The following is a 13128-nucleotide window of genomic DNA, read 5'->3' on the forward strand; positions in this document are numbered from 1 at the left end:
ACTTACCATTAACAAAGCATTTATTAATGGAATTTGTGAACCTTATTGTAAAGTGTACACTATTCATCATTAACTGATGTGTTACTAACATTTGTTGACTCTTTATTAACATGAATTAACCATTAACAAAGCATTTATTAATGGAATTTGTGAACCTTATTGTAAAGTGTACACTATTTCATCATTAACTGATGTGTTACTAACATTTGTTGACTCTTTATTAACATGACTTACCATTAACAAAGCATTTTTTAATGGAATTTGTGAACCTTATTGTAAAGTGTACACTATTTCATCATTAACTGATGTGTTACTAACATTTGTTGACTCTTTATTAACATGACTTACCATTAACAAAGCATTATTAATGGAATTTGTGAACCTTATTGTAAAGTGTACACTATTTCATCATTAACTGATGTGTTACTAACATTTGTTGACTCTTTATTAACATGAATTACCATTAACAAAGCATTTATTAATGGATTTGTGAACCTTATTGTAAAGTGTACACTATTTCAACATTAACTGATGTGTTACTAACATTTGTTGACCTTTATTAACATGAATTACCATTAACAAAGCATTTATTAATGGATTTGTGAACCTTATTGTAAAGTGTACACTATTTCATCATTAACTGATGTGTTACTAACATTTGTTGACCCTTTATTAACATGACTTACCATTAACAAAGCATTTATTAATGGAATTTGTGAACCTTATTGTAAAGTGTACACTATTTCATCATTAACTGATGTGTTTAACATTTGTTGACTCTTTATTAACATGAATTACCATTAACAAAGCATTTATTAATGGAATTTGTGAACCTTATTGTAAAGTGTACACTATTTCAACATTAACTGATGTGTTACTAACATTTGTTGACCCTTTATTAACATGAATTACCATTAACAAAGCATTTATTAATGGAATTTGTGAACCTTATTGTAAAGTGTACACTATTTCATCATTAACTGATGTGTTACTAACATTTGTTGACCCTTTATTAACATGACTTACCATTAACAAAGCATTTATTAATGGAATTTGTGAACCTTATTGTAAAGTGTACACTATTTTATCATTAACTGATGAGTTACTAACATTTGAAGATCCTTTATTAACATGACTTACCATTAACAAAGCATTTATTAATGGAATTGTGAACCTTATTGTAAAGTGTACACTATTTCAACATTAACTGATGTGTTACTAACATTTGTTGACTCTTTATTAACATGAATTACCATTAACAAAGCATTCATTAATGGAATTTGTGAACCTTATTGTAAAGTGTACACTATTTCATCATTAACTGATGTGTTACTAACATTTGTAGATCCTTTATTAACATGACTTACCATTAACAAAGCATTTAAATGAAAAATAAAATGTCTGTAATTGTTTACCCATTTTGTAATATTTAGTTTGTTTGCTGTGAGGCGTTTTCTCCTATGCAGTGACTGACAATGCATAAGACACACCAAAGCACAACATAAATTCACAAATCACAACTTTATTTGTTCGCTGTACTCCAAATCTTTATAATCCATATGTTTGTAAGGAACATATCCAAATTCTGCGTTTTTTCCGTCGTTCTTCATCTTCATTCTCAGCAGCGACCGTCATAGTCAAAGCCCGCGCTCGCTATGATTCAAATTTTAAAAAGTCGCGCGCGCCCACGAGATCCGTTACGGCATGGTTTACGGCACTGATATCAAACGCTCATTGGTTCTCACCCATATAGGTAGACGCCCTATTGGCCGCTAGGCGCCGAGATTTGCGGCCGCCATCTTAGACCGGTCGTACTCCTAAGCTGCGTCCCAATTCGCCTACTTATACGACGTCCTAAAAGCATTTACTGTTTTTGTAAAGAAAAAGTACATACTTTTGAGTGTGTAGCAGAAGAGTAGACAAGCTTTGGGACATACTACCGTCATAACTGCGTCTTTAACGGACGTTATGTCGCTTATTTACGCAACCTGTAACTGTTTAAACTACCCTGTCAATCATCTTGTCACAGTTAAAATCCTCCACATTTAATTAAATTTATTTTCCTACCGTTTCGGAGAGATGTAGTCGCACGTTGATCTGCCAGTCATGGGTCTTTCATGCAATAACTCTCCTCATCTTTGCATAATGATGCATTTAAAAGTTAATGACCAAACGCATCGTTATAAATGTTCACAATGCTGTTGCAGATTAAATATAATGTGGATAACATTTAATAAAATATATTTTCGTCAGGTTATATTGATTATTAATTATTCAAGCCCCTTTATCTTAACCGCTCTGCTTAACCGTCGGACCTCGCAAGTGTTTTCCACATAATTACTATTCAGATCAGAAGGAAGTTCGAAAGCACAAGAATGCGCTCAATGCACGAAACTTACTTTTAGCGTTAGGTAACGTTAAGTGCCTATTACCAACACAATCCAATCTGAATTTAATACATACATTGTTCGACCGGACAAAATAGTTATTTGTGTTTGTGCACGTGATATCAGGAAGCATACACACATGACGGCAAAGCGCAAATCTTGTTACTTCTGCTAGTATTACTAAAATATCGTATTTTACTGCAACTATCTGTTTCTGCTTCTTTATTATATCTATAATGTGTGATTTATAAATTACCTTATATCCTACATCACATATTTTGATTTTGGACGTCTGGTCACTTGTTATATTATATATCATCTTATTATATCAGAATATTATATAACTGTTAAGTCTACTATGAATATTAAAATACATTCAACAATGTGTCCTGTATCATAGCTACATGAATTACCTTTGCAGCAAAAAAACCCGAGTCAAAATCAGTTAGGTATTCAGTGAGATATGATTAATTAAATGCGCTGACAGCTCATTGCACCTGTCAAACAAGTTACACTGAGTGGAGCTGGCGACCGATCCAAGATGGCGGCTCCACGGCTCGTCCGTGCCAATAGGCAGTAGCATTCGATAGGGCGTCTAGCTATGATGTCTATGTTCTCACCTGCTTCGTCACAGATTGCGACATGCCGTGTTTCAGTGGATTGACATTTGAGTGCGCGCCTTCACGGAGAGAAGCCGGATTCATCATATTTTCATGGATTATTATCTTAAATTCTGCTCTGTACCCTATTAAAACTATTACCGCCAGAGAGGACTGCGACTGCAACTCATCATCATTTGAACTAACGTACTTTCGGTACAACTTTTGACATTTTTGCAAAAAAAATAAATTATTGTGCTTACGCTTGTCTCTTATTCTTTTATTTATAACTGTACGGAGATTTAAGAAATGGTTATGGGTAGGTTTATGGGTAGGTGTGGATTGTTGGCTCAAAATATCGTTTAATTTCATTAATGAATGCTTTGTTAAGGGTAAGTCATGTTAATAAAGGATCTACAAATGTTAGTAACACATCAGTTAATGATGAAATAGTGTACACTTTACAATAAGGTTCACAAATTCCATTAATAAATGCTTTGTTAATGGTAATTCATGTTAATAAAGGGTCTACAAATGTTAGTAACACATCAGTTAATGTTGAAATAGTGTACACTTTACAATAAGGTTCACATATTCCATTAATAAATGCTTTGTTAATGGTAAGTCATGTTAATAAAGGCTCAACAAATGTTAGTAACACATCAGTTAATGTTGAAATAGTGTACACTTTACAATAAGGTTCACAAATTCCATTAATAAATGCTTTGTTAATGGTAATTCATGTTAATAAAGGGTCTACAAATGTTAGTAACACATCAGTTAATGTTGAAATAGTGTACACTTTACAATAAGGTTCACAAATTCCATTAATAAATGCTTTGTTAATGGTAAGTCATGTTAATAAAGGGTCAACAAATGTTAGTAACACATCAGTTAATGTTGAAATAGTGTACACTTTACAATAAGGTTCACAAATTCCATTAATAAATGCTTTGTTGAATGTAAGTAATGATAGTAAAATGCATATAAACATGAACAACATTATCTGTTAATGTTCAGATGGTTTGCACTTCAGAATTATATTTACAGCCCAAATCAATGCCTTGTTAATAAATAATGCTGATAAGGTACACAATGGTATTTTTTACCTTATTTTAGTGTGAGTGGAGAGTTAGAAATGTGTCAACTGCTACATAAACTAATGTAAGTACAGTAAGTTAACCTTAAAACATTAAGGCTAAATAAGAGGCATTGTTCATGATTAGTTCATGTTATCTAATGCATTAACTAATGTTAACTACTTGCGCTGTTAACATGAATAGATGCATTAATACATGCGTGAGTTAACGTTAACAAACATTAACTAATGCTGAACAGAGGTGTTGTTCATGGTTAGTTAACGTTAACTAATGCATTAACTAATGTTAACTAATACAACCTTATTGTAAAGTGTTACCCCTATCAGCCTGTGCCATCTAGAGTTTCATAACAAAACTTTGTATTTGTCTCATCAGAAAAAAAGACTTAAAACAGGGAACTCTTTTGTAATAGGTTAATTTAATCAGATATCAGATCAGACTCATTTGGTTGGGAGGATCTTAATTCAACAATAAATAGAGCATCATTTCTGAGCACAATATTATTCAACTAGACCCTCTTCACAGACTGCTGGTATGTATTAATATTCATATCTATGTTTGGTTTGAAATGTTTTGACAGCATAATATTCCTCATATAAATAATATATTGGATAAATAATAAATATAGCAATTGTCTATAAACAAATATTATTAATTCCATTTATTTATTATATAAAAATGTATTATTTTGTTTAAAAGCAGATATCTGCTGAATTGTGAAGGTCTTCTGTGAGGTTGATACATTGATGAATTCCAGGTGAGTTGAATGTTTATGCACTCTCTACACCAGGATAATGTTATAATTGGAATTGAAAATAAAAATGCAATTTACTGAATACAGATTTAAAATAAATTTGATATCACTTTCACTAGTGATTAATTTGCAAAACTCTTTTTGCACAAAACTCTAAACCAATCACACTAGTAAAACAGCTCTTTGTTAAAAAGACAACAGTAGCTGTGCTACTTATGTTTCCTTTCACAAAACCATCATATCAGAGTAAATGTCACAATCATACTTCGCAAAAACACAAAATAATAAACCAAGTGAGTTTGTTGATAATTAAGAGCATCTAAAACATTACATTTAATTATTGTACACTGATTTTCATTAGGTGGCATTGGCATTGTATTGACACTTTGTCTCTAATAATTAAGATTCATCCGATCCAAAATCCTTGGATTCGGCATGACACAAAAGTTGAAACCTTTAGAAAATTGAGTTTTTGAACTGGTGGTGGTGCTATAGAGTTGGTCCTAGAGACTCTCACTATTCATGACCATCTCTACAACTGTGCCAAATTTCATCGTGTTCTCATGTTCTGTTGATAGGTCTGCCATAGACTCGCTTTTGGGAAAAATAATAAGATAACTAACAATTACAGTAGTGGCTACAGCCCCTTCGGGCGTGGCCCCTAATTCCAAAAGAAAGAAACATACAGTCATCAATGTACAGCAAACAGACATTGATACATTTGTTTAGGGTTTGTGAATGTAAAACAAAGCAAAACAGCAAAAGGATAATTATATATGATGTCCACATGAGCTACATCTACTTGCTCAAATTTTGATCATATTTTGAATTAGGAAACCAACATGCTGTCACTCCCAGCTCATGTTACATATTGATGCTTGGTCAGGACTCCTTGGTGTCGCGTTAATGAGTGTTAACTGGTGTTAATACGTTAATTAAGAGAGGAACAACAAGAACAGAAAAAAGTGAAGCAATAACTACAACTGACTTCCAGCCACAGCCAAGATAAAAGAAGACATTAAATCTCTCAAGATCTCAGCAAGATCTCCACTCCACAAACAGCATTACTTCACTTATTGCTAACCAGATTGACTTCAATTCTGTCATAAGTCTACAGAAGGTCTTATTGAGAATTAACAGAGGTTTAGATGTTGACGTTTTATTGAAAATAATAGTTTGGTGTGATTTATGGTATCACCATTATGTAGATCAGTGTTTGCTTTAGTTTGATGTGCAAAACTTTTTTTTTAATCCTTCAGTTTATCTGATTAAATCACTGCTGGATCTCATGCTGTAGAGTCACAGAGTAAATTATTAAATCTGTATCATCAAAAAGTAGCCAACATTATCTGTTAATGTTTTCTCTTGCTGTTCTTCTATACTATTTTTATCATTATAATAGCAATATATGTGTTTATTTGTTTAAATGAGGATGAGAAATTGAAAATTATTCCTTCATATGTTGAGGTGAGGTGATGTGTTGTTGTGTCTTATATCAGGATGGCCATCCGTGTGATTGTGTTTCTAACACTTTTTACTGGGTTGTGCTTCGCTGATTCCAAAGGTACGTTTAGAATAATACAAGTAAAAATACCTGGATTTAAAGGATTAGTTCACTTCTGAATTAAAATTTCCTGATAATTTACTCACCCCCATGTCATCCAAGATGTTCATGTCTTTCTTTCTTCAGTCGAAAAGAAATGAAGGAAAACATTCCAGGGTTTTTCTCCATATAGTGGACTTCACTGGGGTTCAACGGGTTGAAGGTCCAAATGTCAGTTTCAGTGCAGCTTCAAAGAGCTCTACATGATCCCAGACGAGGAATAAGAGTCTGATATAGCGAAATGATTGGTCATTTTACACACATATAATATATATATATATATATATATATATATATATATATGTTTTATCCACAAATGCTGGTCTTGCACTAGCTCTCTTCTTCTTGTAGAATTCCGTCAGTGTAGATGCTGCTAAGTGTATTACTGCCCTCCACAGGTCAAAGTTTGAACTAATTCTTACATACTTGCACTAGCATATTGTATATGAAAATTTAGTTTAAAAGAGCTAGTGCAAGACAGTTGTTTGTGGTTAAAAGACATGAATATCTGGGATGACATGAGGGTGAGTAAATTATCATGAAATTTGAATTCAGAAGTGAACTAATCCTTTAAAAATATGGAACCATTGTGGATCATTACATATCAATTAGATTAATTTATTAAATTTATAGACTGAAATAAGTTTATTTATTTATTTGTATTGCTTTGAACCTGTCTTATTCTTTTATTATCGATTTCATATCATATTGAACAGGGAATCTTGCTCTTCATGCCGAGGTTGTGCAGTCCTCCACATACCCAGAGGGAGGAGATGCTAAACGTGCAGTAGATGGAAACAGAGACTCAGATTCCAGGAGGGGCTCATGCACTCACACTAAATCTGAGTTTAATCCATGGTGGAGAGTTGACCTTGGAAATGTCTACAGTATAAACAAAGTTACCATCACTAATCGTCAAGACTGTTGCAAAGAGCGGCTTAAAGGAGCTCAGATTCGTATTGGTAACAGTCTGGACAACAACGGAAACAACAATGCGCTGTAAGAAATGTTTCAGTTGTTCTGTCATCTTCCCATGATTATGATGTTCAATCTGGTTTAATAAAACAGGAGGCAAAATTGAACCTCCTCCACAAACCAACCACTCAGAGAGCCACAGCCATGGAGATGAACTTTACTTGAACATATTTAATCCAGACTGTGATTAGACATTTGTAAGATTAGACCATTGTTTCTTGTAGCAATGCAATATAAAACATAAACAATAATTTGTATTGTGAAGAGTGCTGTACAAAACCATTTGATTTCAATAGAGTTGATTTGAATTTGTTAGACGCGTGCCTCTGGTTTTCATTTTAACACTGTTCTTTATGTATTTGCAGGGCTACAACTATTCTCACTGCTCCTGATGGCACAGAAACATTTTTATTTGAGCCTGTTATTGGCCGATATGTCAATATTTTTTTACCTGGGAATGATGAAATCCTTTCTCTGTGTGAAGTCGAGGTGTTTACAGGTGAGTGACAGAGAGAGAAGAAACTCTGTGATAGAATTTGCTTATATACTGTATTTATTAATGCGTGTTATTATTTTATTAACAGATAACTACACACCGCCGTACATTTGTGTTCCAAGTGAGTGTTCTTCATTACTTTGAATGTTGTCAGTAACACACAAACACACACATACTGTATATATAATATTCTTACTACTACGAAATATTGATTTGAGGTGAAATATTTTATTAGCTCACTTGTAATAAAAGCAAAGCTTCTGTGAAGAAAAAATATTCTTAGCAAGACAAACGAACAAGTTCATACTAGAAAATCTGGAAATATCAGACCTCAGAATGTCACGACTGACCAATTAGAATGAACTATTCCAGTGAGCCGTGTAATAATCATTTGGATTACATATTTTAGCATTATTTTGCCCATTATATTGGGATTATACTTTAGCACATTAAAGTTAAAAAATATATATTGTTTATTATTTTATGTTAAACAGAGAATCTTGCTCTTGGAGGAACAGCTGTCCAGTCTTCCACATACGATAAATTAGCAGCTGCTCAAAATGCTGTCGATGGCAACAGGAATTCAATTTACACTAGTGGGTCATGCAGTCATACTAAAGCGGACAAGGACCCCTGGTGGAGAGTTGACTTATTGGGAGTCTACAAGATAACCAGGGTTAGCATCACTAATCGTGGAGATGGTAGCGCAAATAGAATAAATGGTACTCAGATCCGTATCGGCAACAGCCTGGAAAATAATGGCAACAATAATCAGCTGTAAGTATTGTCTCTCTCTTGATACTTACACAAATGGTTAGAAAATGAGTAAATAAGATAAAATCAGATATAATATTTAAAAATCATTCTTCTTTCTGTATAAATATAAATAATCCTTTTAATACACACTTGTCTTTGACAGTAGTATATTTAATATGATTTCTCTGTTACTGTGTTTCTTCACAGGGCTGCGACTGTTGTGTCCATTCCACTTGGAGAGACACAAACGTTTAAGTTTAAGCCTATTAATGGGCGATATGTCAACGTTTTTATACCTGGGCGCAATGAATATCTCACACTGTGTGAGGTTGAGGTGTTTGCAGGTGAGTGATAAAAGAAGAGAGACATGGTGTGTAGACATTTGTACTATATGTACTATTTATACTATGTGTACGTTCCCTTAATGATTGTTTTGTTCTGTTTTCATTGCCAGATTAAGTGGAATGAGATGATGTTACACCACAGTCCACTGATCCTATAAGCAAAATACCAAACTACTGTTTTCTGAGCAATACTAATATTGCACTTTTTTCATTGTTTTCATTTTACCTGTGCACCTTTTTATTCTTAAGATAAAAGATAAGTTTCAGTGCACATTCAGTAAAGGGATGAAATGGGATCTTAGATCTTAAAATGTACCTTTACCTTCCTTTGTTTATCTTTGCTTTCTTCATGAATAAATTACTTCAGCATTGCATGTTGTATTTCATGTTTCTGGATCAAAAAGGCTCATTTAGATATTCACAATGAGGAGGAGGTGTAGTGTTACATAGCTACCCATCTAGAGTTGAGGAGCTGGAAACAAAATAAAGAAGAATTACATTTTTCATAAAAGAGAAAGGGAAAAAAGAAACATGGATAGAACAAGGATGTCAAACCTTCTTTCCCAGAATCAACAACACAACCACCAATTCAACCAATATTAACTTTTAATTTTCTATTATAAAGAGTAAAAAATAAACCTGCACAAAAGTAACAATAACCATAACAGAAATATCAAAAAGAATAGTAATGAAAATAGGAGCAATAGCTTCAGAGGAGATCCAGGCCAAAATAACTCAGAAATCTCTCTAAATTACCTGGAGAAAGATAATCCAGAAAAAATAATTTACATAACTCTTCCCTCTCTCCCTGTTTAACCATAAACAGGAGAAAAGCAGGATTACAAACAAAAATTGCAAAATTTCCCAACAAGAAAGAAATAAAGATACAGAAGAAACAAGCTTTAAATAAATAAATAAATCAAAGAGAGTGAAACATGTTAAACACATTCAAGTCTCTTTCTATTACGAAACAAAATCCTGAGCTCACTTACTCAAACAACTCAATATAAATCAACTCATGATTCTGGGAAGGAAGCAGCAGGAAGTAATCATCTTCATGAAAGGAAGACTCTCTCTCTTTCTCTCTCTCTCTCTCTCTCTCTTTCTCTCTCTCTGTCAGCTCAGCCGTGACGTTGATGTAAGCTTCTGCGCACTTCACACTACAACGAACTATGAACCTAGGAATTTTCCTAAGAAGGAGTAATAACACACACAAAAATAAAATATCCGAAGCGCTAAATCACTTCACTTTAAAACACGTGTATGTATATAGCCGGCATTTATTTAACAATAAACCAAAATCCAAAAATTACTTTTTTTTCTTCCGTTACAATGTATTTAGTTGAAACCACAGTATCCCTTGCAACTCAGAAATCAATGTCCTTTTAGTATAGAAGCAAATGTCCTTTTAGTATAGAATTAAATGTCCTTTTAGTATAGAACCAAATGTCCTTTTAAAAGTAGAATCAGAGCTCTGATGAAAATAATAAACCCCAAAAATATTAAATAAAATGTTCTACCCGGGTAGTGTGGTTTTTTTTTTAAGTGTAATGAGATCTCAAGCGCTTATCTGTGAGATGAAATGAAAACACGTCGAATGGAAATGGAAGTTCCTGCTGATAGAGACTTCTTGCACACTATGCTCCTTCGCCGCACCTCCGTCTGTCCGATGGCGGTGAATCCAATGGCGGTATCAAATCATGCATACAAAAAAACCAACCTGCATAACAGGGCAACATTCAATTACTCTATCAAAATCATTTCCAATTTCTTCCAGATCTGGAAACAACATTACTAAAAAACATATTCATAATTGTACAGCTGTTTACAATTTGAAAAGGTTACATATTTCTCTCTGTCATTACACGTTAACTCAGACTAGCTTATTACATCGTAACCTAGATTACACGGCTCATAATAGCATCTCAGATTCATGTGACTCAAATTACTCTCCAGTTGGTTTTTACTCGAATAAAACACATCAAAATATTGAAATATCAAGATCATAGTATTTCCACAAAATAGTATTTTGCAAAAGCAATACTTAACTGCGTCACGCTAGCAGAGTGAACACTCTGCAAACTCACCGGAGAAAACAGAAAACAATCCACAAATCCTCGCCAGCAGTAAAACGCCTCTTCCCTCGCGACACCGTTCAAAAGATGATTTCTGTGTAGAAACTAGAGCTCTAAAACTTTATGTTTTTAAAATTAACTCAGTGTGTTTTTTTTTTTAGAACTCTGTTCACTCCCATTCGGTCGCGTTCTTTTTCCCTTCTCCCTACTGAGAACTATATTAGTTTCACCTCTCTGCAGTGCCACTACTGCCATCTGCTGGGCAATAATGATATGCAGTTAAAAGACATAACTGAAAATAACCTAATTATTAGATAAAACCTACTCTGCTTTTAGGTTCATTTTAAGTAGGTTACATCCTCCCCCCCCCTTAATCTGCATGCATCCTTGCATGCTGCACCCTACACTATCTCAGAAGTTAAAGGTGTCAAATGACATATGTAAGGTACTGTGTCAAGGGTTTGGGAGAAAGCTTTATCTAACCCAGTTAAAATTGAGTGCATAACTGTAACTAGTGGGTTCCCTAAAGTCGGATATGTCAACTTTTTGGGAGCTGTTCTATCTCTAGAAGACCTTCTCAATGGCACCTCATCATCAGAGATAACCTCAGTTTTCTCAAACTCTGTGGGATCTTTTACATTCAATCCCTCCTCCATCTCATTCAATCCAATGTTTGTTCCATTTATAGGAGTACAATGTTCAATCAGATCTGTGACAGGAACATTAGGAATGCTTTCCTCAGCTCTTACAGTCTCTGGTACAGGTGAGTGTTGACCTCGACTGACCTCACAGGGTCTATCACCTACATCATACTGAAGTTCAAATACTGGAGCTTCAGGGTTCAATGTAGACACATCAAAACTTGTTCTAGCAACTTGACACTCAGGAACAGACTCATTCACCATTTGAACATACTGGTCATCTGATATTCCACCCTGAGACCTTTGCTTGGGTCTGGCTTCCTTTTGAACCTTCCTGCTGTCCTGCTCAACATTTTCCTGGATACTTTCTAACTCAGGGTATGGGTGATCATAAAGAGAGTAGTACTCAACCTCATCCTCCATCTCAGACAATTCGTCATTATCTTCAGCACCATCACCCTCAAGAAGAGGTGAGTTATCAGATTTCTGTCTGAATCTTGACTTCCGTGATGGCATATCTCTCACAGTGGATGGAAGAAATCCACACGGCAAAAGCAGGTCTCGGTGTAAAACTCTTTCGGGACCATCTGTATGTTCGGGAACGACAACATATACAGGGGAATCTTCAATACGTTTGACAACAGTATATATTGTATCACTCCATCTATCAGCAATTTTATGTTTCCCCCTGATGCCAACATTCCGCACCAAGACTCTGTCTCCTGCTTCCAATGTGGCCTCCCTTACTTTGCGATCAAACCTCTGTTTGTTCTGCAAAGCATTCTTTAAACTGTGTGTTGTGGCTAACTGATAGCTTTCTGTGAGACTCTCTGTCAACCTCTTAACATACTCAGAGTGAGACACTTTAGTGTTTCCCTCTGGGCTCAGCCCAAAGGCTATATCGACCGGAAGCCTTGGTTGGCGACCAAACATCAGCTGATATGGGGAGTAGCCGGTAGAATCGTTTTTTGTGCAGTTATATGCATGGACAAGGGGCTGCACAAAATCCTTCCATCTCGCTTTGTCCTCTTCTTGGAGCGTTCCCAGCATTTCAAGAAGCGTCCTGTTGAATCGCTCCACAGGATTCCCACGGGGGTGGTAAGGTGTGGTTCTCGTTTTTTTTATTCCAAGCAGCACACACAGGTCTTTGATCAGGGCTGATTCAAAATCGCGACCTTGATCGCTATGCAACCGCTCGGGAAAACCGTAATGGATGAAAAAGTTGTTCCATAGCGCTTTCGCCACTGTCCTTGCCTTTTGGTCTGCTGTCGGAACTGCTACTGCATATTTGGTAAAATGATCTGTTATGACCAAAATATTCTTTGTTCCTTTGCCGTCCGGCTCAAGTGAAAGATAATCCATACAAACCAACTCTAGAGGACGTTGTGTTCTTATGTT

General features: G+C 34.9%; 1 protein-coding gene across 1 annotated transcript; it reads left to right on the top strand.

Moving 5' to 3' along the window:
• The first annotated feature begins 4529 nt into the window (after positions 1 to 4529).
• Positions 4530 to 8695, top strand: LOC125276069 (fucolectin-like). The gene is made up of 7 exons (XM_048203487.1): positions 4530 to 4618; positions 4789 to 4843; positions 6340 to 6404; positions 7160 to 7442; positions 7784 to 7917; positions 8003 to 8035; positions 8409 to 8695. Exons 2-7 carry the CDS (start codon positions 4833 to 4835, stop codon positions 8693 to 8695), a joined length of 813 nt encoding a protein of 270 aa, XP_048059444.1. The 5' UTR covers positions 4530 to 4618; positions 4789 to 4832.
• The last annotated feature ends 4433 nt before the right edge of the window (positions 8696 to 13128 follow it).

The sequence above is a fragment of the Megalobrama amblycephala genome, linkage group LG9, assembly GCF_018812025.1.
Source record: "Megalobrama amblycephala isolate DHTTF-2021 linkage group LG9, ASM1881202v1, whole genome shotgun sequence".
Classification (NCBI taxonomy): domain Eukaryota; kingdom Metazoa; phylum Chordata; class Actinopteri; order Cypriniformes; family Xenocyprididae; genus Megalobrama; species Megalobrama amblycephala.